General features: G+C 40.0%; 1 protein-coding gene across 1 annotated transcript; it reads right to left on the reverse strand.

Annotated features, from left to right (window-relative positions):
- Positions 1-524: 524 nt before the first annotated feature.
- c5h9orf64 (chromosome 5 C9orf64 homolog) lies at positions 525-7854 on the reverse strand. The gene is made up of 7 exons (XM_041937667.1): positions 7807-7854; positions 6717-6922; positions 4829-4976; positions 2829-2941; positions 2144-2287; positions 1218-1413; positions 525-1100 (listed from the first exon to the last, which is right to left on the reverse strand). Exons 2-7 carry the CDS (start codon positions 6903-6905, stop codon positions 871-873), a joined length of 1020 nt encoding a protein of 339 aa, XP_041793601.1. The 5' UTR covers positions 6906-6922; positions 7807-7854; the 3' UTR covers positions 525-870.

Consider the following 7854-nt stretch of genomic DNA (forward strand, 5'->3'; position numbering starts at 1 on the left):
TATATGTTATGCTATATTACTACATTTCACCTTGTTTTTATCCAATAATATACTGTACAGTATTACAATATATTGTTAATATGTTATACAGTTTTGTTATGTAATGTACATTATATTTCCATATTAATACAGACACTAGGTATATTCATACCTACTTAATCATGTAATATACTATTCTGGTGTACACTGTTATAATAGATGGCATCATATTAGTACCATGGATGGAAAAATGGATTTCCCAACCATTTAAGATAAAGTAGAAACAGCTTTTACTGTAGCTTGCAGAAAGTTTTCTTCCATTGATCCCATCCATTTGTGACTACCCACAACACCTCTATTATTTCTATTTAAATGTGATTTATACTAGATTTATTGCTATTATTATAAATCGCTTCAAAAAGAAGAAGACTTCTTTAGGAAGTGCAGACAGCCTGCTTTAAGGACAGCAGTGAATGCTGTGAAATATGATCCCCAGAAATGAATCTATTGCAACATTTCTTTAAAAAAAAAATAACATATCTACATATCTATTTCCACAATTTAATCAGGTTACAAGTTCAAATCAGTGTACATACGCTGATGTGTCCTTGTATGTTAACATACAGTATACGATTACTTGCTCTCCAAATGTACCGTATGAACAGTAAACATTCTAATTTTCTGCAAATGGCCAACAGTGCTGCTACCCGCATAGACCAACAAGCTACATGAAAGCTTGACACCTGTTTCCATTACAGCGAGTGGAGAAGCCCATTTGCACATATATCTGGCATAGAGACATGCTTGGCTTTATCCCAGGGAAAGGCACCGGTGCCAAGGCTGCACACTGAGAAGTGCAGCCCACTGTATGTAATGCTGCCAGCCAGCCTGTCAGTAGTAAACACAGCGTGTGTGGTGTATGGGAATGTGAGCCATCTCTTTGTGGTGCTGCTTGGCATAAGGCCACAGGTAGAAGTCGATGATTGCAGAGTTGACGCTGCAGGTCTGTCCGTCTCTCTCCTGCACCAGCTTGCAAAGGCGATCTTTGATCAACTCCACAGACCAAATCGAACAACCACGGATCTCGACCTCTCTCCTGTCCCCTGAACTCAGCAGCTCGCCTGAGAGAAATGGCAGACAAACACACAACAGACGGAGTGATTATTACAGTTTACTATTTTTAAATGTTCCATTTCTTCATGACGAGAGAAACGCATGCACGCACACTCCTGACTCACCGTTCTTCAGCGCCTGCATCAGTGCGTCAGAGTATCGCAGTGCTCCGAGGTGGACGAGAGCCTGAGGGACCCTGTAGTCTGCGAACATGGTGAGCCAGTCCATGTTGATGATGTCGCCCTCTCCCCTGGCCTCCATGACGCCCCAGAAATCTGCCACCAGGATCTGAGCTCGCTTGTAGAATGAGATTCTCTTCCCCTGAGACAAACAGAGGGGCGTCTCACACTCTGTTCATACTGTATGTGCTGTTCGATCACGTTTATTTCTTCTTGAGTCACTGCCATTTATTACTAGACAGATGTTCTTGCATACCAATAGCAATAATGGAAACACTGCATGTGCAAAGAGTACAAAATGCTCCTTCACAGATTGCATAATAAGAAGAGAGCATTAGAAATCTTGCCACACTGTCTCTGGCCAGAAGATGGAACTCTTCCATCACAATTTATCTCAAGTTCTCCAATTTATCTCAGATCTCACACACTTCCTGTATACTTTCATTTGTACATATTTTTTTTCACATTTTTATAAGACTGTGAGTTCTACACAATTGTACTGTGCACTCACTGTACACACAATGAATTCTGGAGAAAAACTGAAGCAAGCAAGAAAAGATTTAAAAGATAAAAACCTCAAAAGCATTTTTTCCCAAATGTTGTGGAAGCTACAATTTGATATGTCTGTAAATGGACAACTATCCAACCAAAAATTAGGATTAGGATAGTAAATTACTGAATCATTCATGGTCTTGTCAGTGACAAAAATAAACCTGAACAACTCCTATTTTTTGATGAATAGAAAAATCATTAAATCTTAAGCTTGGTGAGTGGCAAAAACAAAGTTTCGAGGATGCTTTGTGGAAAAATTCTCTGGCAAACATGAACTGAAATATTTTACAATTTAAGACTCAACCCTCTGTAACTCTAACCTCGTACGTAGCTTCGTCCCTGTAGGAAGGGATCTTCTCCACGATGAGTTCCACCATCTTCTGGGCGTCATTCCCGGCTTGGCTGATAAAACTCCGGAAGCTTCCGCCGTGTTCAAGCAGCAGACGGCCGCCTTCAGTCAGCACCTTGTTAGAAAGATTCGGTATGTGCTGTGTTTAAATTTAACTTTCATGATGCGTAGGCGTTTAAGAGCTGCATACTTTGAATTTCCACTTATCAAAAAGTGGACACAGTTAAGATAATAATGTAACACTGACAGATAATACAGAATAATTACATGAGCTTTAAAATCAGTTTTTCTTAAATGCAACTCCAATTCCAAAAACTTGGGACACTGTGTAAAAAAAAAAAAAAAAAAAAAAAGTGATAATTTGCAGATCATTTTTGATATATACTCAATCAAATACAATATATTTAATGTTTTACCTCATTGGCTTCATTGGTTTTTATAAATTGCTCCTGCTTATTCTGAATTTGATGCCAGCAATACATTTCAAAAAAGCTGGGACAGAAGTAAGTGTTTCTTTCAATGTCAAACTACATGTTTTCAAAGGCAGTAAAAACACAAATGAGACAAAATATATAAATGTAAAGTTACAGAAGCAACTGGTGGACTGCTGCATCACGAGTACCACAGATACGGGACTGATATGAGAATGTTAGGACCTGGTGACGCTCCTGAAGCATGGGCATGGCTGTTTCGTTGTCTGATCGAAGGACATGTGCCAGCTGCTCCACACTCATCTGAGAGAAGTACTTCGGATCAGTGATGGGTACACCTGTGGACAGTGGTGGAAGAAGCATTCAGAGGCTTTCCTTAGGTAAAAGCAGAAATACTGTAGTCGAAAAATACGTTTCCTGAAGTCCTGAATTCTAAATGTTTCCTTAAGTAAATGCACATAAGTGATATCAGCAAAATGTACTTGTACAAGATACATCATGTACTAGATACTTTATAGACTACTTGGTAGATAAAGGTACTCGGTGCATCATATCATATATTTGTAGCATGTTATTTATGTGAATTGTTTTTTTTTTTTAAGATTATTTTTTGGCCTTTTTAACAGAGATAGAGGATAGAGGAGAGGAGGACAGGCAGCAAAGCGCCACATACACTGCTGAGGACTCAGCCTTTTACATAAATTCTGGATCAGCAAAGTGACCCACGTACATCAGATAAACAAAAAGAATTAAAGAAATGTAGTGGAAGTGTCATGTAGCATAGAGTGGAAACACTCAAATACTTCAAATTTGTATTCATGTCCAGTCCTTCAATAAATAAACTCCACCTGTAGTCTACATTCACTCTATTACTGGAGTCAAAGCGTAGATGCTCCTGGTTAAATATTACTCCAATACACGCTAAAGTCCTTCAGGCACATTTGTACTTGTTGCTACAATGCATTTCCAGCACCTAATGACTCAGACAACCTACTGGATGCACCGACTAGCTTGTAGAACCTGTAGAATATAAATCTTGAAGAATCTGCTGACTTTGCTGTGTGTGTGTGTGTTTATGTGTACACGCGGGTGGGTGTGTGTGTGTGTGTGTGGTTGTGTGCATTAAGGAGGAGCTCAGCCTTGAAACAGACAGCAGTAGAGAGGCTGCAGTGTGACAATAACTGACACAAGATTGTTAAAACGTTAACATCAGAGCTTATCAAAACTACGGTCTTTAGTGATTAAGCTCCAGGGCCCATTTAATACCAGGGTTTGGTACCCATCCACACCAATAGTACAGTGTTTATTTGACATTTTTGAATCAAAGTCCAATATTTGGCGTTCAAATGTTGCAGAGCAAAAGCTGTAAGTTTCCAAAAAAAATTATTGTATATATTCGAAAAAGGCGGTAAAAAAAAAGCAGTACTCCAGTTAATGTACTTGGCTACGGTCCACACCTGCGTTCCATCACTGCCTGTGGAGTGAAGAGAAGTGAAACAACTGGAAGGATTTATAGTTACTGCACTATAATAACAGAAATATAACTCCACGGGAGCCATTTTTCTCAAGAGGCTCTAAAGACGCAGTTTTTTTCTGATCTTGCGCTGTCAATCCTTGAGATTCGCACAGTGGAGCAAAGCTACCTGTGCTTTTCCGACAGAATCTCATGTAATTATAAAGGCCACAGCGACCACACATTGAGAGCACTATTCCATATGAGACATAATTGATTCATATCCGGAGTCATTCACGCTAATTATGAGTGATTCACGGGCGCATGCAGAGCTATAAGCAATTTCCCAGCAGTCCAAGTTCAAGTAAAGGGCACATACACAATAATTGGTAATAGCAGAGCAAACAAAAGCACACAGAGAAGAGGAACGACGAGAGACATGAAAAAGGGCTTGAATATACATGTTTTCCTCCAGAGGTGAGGCTGTGAACACAAAAGATAAATCAGTCAAGAAAAAATGTCATGTAACATGGTGAGAACATTATCTTTACTTCAACAGATTGTTGTTTTTATTGTTTGTTTCGGGGCAGATTCAGGTTTAATTTCTGTGTAAGACAAAGGAGGTCAGTAGTGTGAAGGCTAAATAAACATGCTATTAAACAAAAAAAGACATGTTATTTTGAATCTAATAAAAATGCTGAGGCAACAGCCCTTTAACCCAGCAATTAACTTAACTTAGGTGTCCATGCTTTATGCTTTTAAGTGCTCTCACCTTCCTCCATGGCCCTGGTGATGGCAGCACACAGGGTCATGTAGCCTGTGTACGTGGTCCCTTTATAGGTCACCTCACACTGCTGAGTTTCCGTCTCTGGCCAAAAGGAGAAGTTCATGGTGTCGACCACAAACACCCAGTTCAAGGCCTGCAATGTTGAAAAATACAAATTATAAAGAAGGCAGAAAAAAAAGCTGGAAACCTGAGAATTCTACCACGACGCTTAGATGATGCAGTGTGCCAGCTGGGCAAAAAACAAGAAGGTTTGCCTTTATTTTGTGGAGGTGAATTTCCACTACAGGATGAAAGCGAGGGGTCTGTCTTGAATAATTATTTTCCTGATGTCTGACCAAACATCTAAGCTAAGTTGTGATGACATTATTTTCCCATAACTGTGCTTTTCCTTCATTTGTAGCCAGGTCTCACTGCCATAATATTAAGAGTAGCCTGGGTTCAGACCTCTGAATCACCATCCACATCTCCTGTTTGTTTAGCAATTTAAATAGAGATGCAGTAGTGAAAGAAGTATTCAGATTCTTTACTGATGCAAAATTCCCAAAAAGTTGGGACGCTGTGTAAAACGTACATAAAAACAGGATGTAATCATTTGCAAACAAACTGCTGACAACAGCTTCAAAAAGTGTTCCTGAGCCCATGTAGTAACATCCTTCATACAATCATGTGTTCACAAAGTGGTGAACCTCGCTCCATCCTCGCTTGTGATCGACTGAGCCTTTCCAGGATGCCCCTTTCATACTCAATCATGATACTATCAACCTGTTTACCTGTGGAACGTTCCAAACAGGTGTTTTTGGATCATTCCACAACTTTCCCAGTCTTTAGTTGCTCCTTTCCCAACTTGTTTGAAATGCGCTGCATCAAATTCAGAATAAGCAGATATTTACATATATTCACTGAGTATATGTCAACACGGATTGGCAAGTTATCACATTCTGTTTTATTTATGTTCTACACAGCGTCCCAACGTTATTGGAATCAAGGTTGTAGAAATACTACAGTCTTAAGAAAAGTACACAAGCAATATCAACAAAATGAGCTTAAAAGCATCAGAAGTCTTCATTTTGTAGAATGGCTCCTTTCAGAGTGATTACAGCACAGTAATCAGTATTTTCTATTATTCAAGTTGTATCACTAATGAATGCACATAAGAGCATTTTAAATATTGTAGTTGTCAATGTGGAGCCAAGTTTAGATACTTTACATACTACTGGGTTGACGATAATATTGAATCGTATCATTGTTAGTGTAATGTTTTTTAATGTAAAAGCTTAATCAGCAAAGTAACCCGTACCAGTGACAGCTGTCAAATAAATGTAGTGGAGTAATAAGCACGATATTTCCCTCTGGAATGCAGTGAAAGAGAAGTATAAAGTGCCAAAAAATGTAAGGTATAAGTTCTTCAAATCTGTACCTTCAGTACATCAGTAAATGTACTTGGTGGTGATTCAGTCAAACTATCAGGTCGTATTGAGAGCATCTCAAAATGTAACAAATGGCTGACCCGTGGCTTTTTTCATGTTTTGTGTCATCTTAACTATCATAAGGAACAAATTATTCTGCAATTAATTATTGTGATTGTGATGATTATTATTGTGATTATGTCATAATCTAAAAATTATCAGAAGCATGCACCACATCTTAATCCATCTGGAATTTTACTCTATAAGCAGCGTTGAACATTTGAATTGTGGGCCCTCTTATTATCCGTCACAGCTCACTGGAGTCTTAGAATCATTACCACCTGTCACCTCATTAATGCTGTATTGTTGTTGCCACTGAACAAAATGCTCTATGCACCACATGATTCCCCCCTCAAGTACATAACAAATGTATACGTCTGAGTGGCCCCGGCTGTTGGCAGACTCCCCTGGTCAGAGGTCGGTGCTGGAGCCAATGGATTTGCCTTCTTCCAGCCACTGGCGGTCAAATCGTCACTGTGTCGGAGGCTGTAGAGCATCTCTGCCACCTTCTGCACTCCTTCCTCCTCCACAAACACATCCCGACTCCCCTCTGCTACGAACTGGCCAGACTCACGGGGAAACAGAGGTGACCCCATGCTGAGAAGACGCACAGCTGACGGGAGACATGTGTGTAGACAGATGAGCATGCATAAATATAAATATATTCCCCATCAGGACGAATGTAAGGAGATTCATTCATTGTCTGCACATTTGCAATAAAACTTTTTAGGTTCTAATCAGACATTAGAGACCTCAGGAGTGGGTGCTGAGGGAGACATGAATGGCCTTTTCATACGAAAACACCAATATCCTACATACATCCCTGGGGAGGTGCCATTTTAAGGATGACCTCCCTGCTTTATTAGATGAGTCACAATGAAAAGACATAATCAAGGCACAACGAAGTGAGAACACCTTCACCAGCCAGCTTCACTCTCACCTCATGCAGGTAGCCCACTGTGTAACTGGGAGTGCACCAACGTAAAAGCCCTGCACACAGGAGCATCTCTGAACAACCCCATTATTAAAACCAAAAGAACTAAATTATATCCCTCTGTCTACCTCTAAAAGCTGCCTCGTCTTTTCCATGCAGCTGAAGTGTCCAACGGCTGTGTGTTAATGACATGGTCCCTATCAGACTGATAATAGGATACTGTGACGCAAGCATGCGACTGAGTGAGATTCACTGCTCTTTCTGTGTGGAGCCACGTGCTTTATTTTCCACTCTGATCTTTTATTTAAGTTGTTTTTTCCTGCAAACAGCCGTGGGTCAGTGAGCAGTCCACCTGTATAACGCATTTACGTTTAATTGAAATCCTGAACGAGCAAAGTGCAGGTGGTAACTGTGACTGTTCACGTTAGGCGCAGACTGTCACCACGAGTACGGACACGACTGAGCTTTCTCCCCGTTTGTCAACAATGCAAACATATTGTAAAAACTTCCTACAAAGCGACAATTTACTACTTTATTCCTATGTAAATGCATGTTTTACTTACCGATGAACGCAGAAAGTCTACAGCAAGCTCGTCCTTCCACTACCTGTT

This window comes from Chelmon rostratus, chromosome 5 (genome assembly GCF_017976325.1).
Source record: "Chelmon rostratus isolate fCheRos1 chromosome 5, fCheRos1.pri, whole genome shotgun sequence".
NCBI lineage: Eukaryota > Metazoa > Chordata > Actinopteri > Chaetodontiformes > Chaetodontidae > Chelmon > Chelmon rostratus.

Bases quoted from the DNA above. Each gene is read 5' to 3' on its own strand.
- c5h9orf64 (XM_041937667.1), bottom strand. From the start codon at position 6,905: ATGGGGTCACCTCTGTTTCCCCGTGAGTCTGGCCAGTTCGTAGCAGAG. The intron at 4,977-6,716 runs GGGAGTCTGCCA...TCAACATTGCAG, and splicing joins CAGCACCGACCTCTGACCAG to GCCTTGAACTGGGTGTTTGT. The intron at 1,101-1,217 runs GTGAGTCAGGAG...CATTTCTCTCAG, and splicing joins GATGCAGGCGCTGAAGAACG to GCGAGCTGCTGAGTTCAGGG.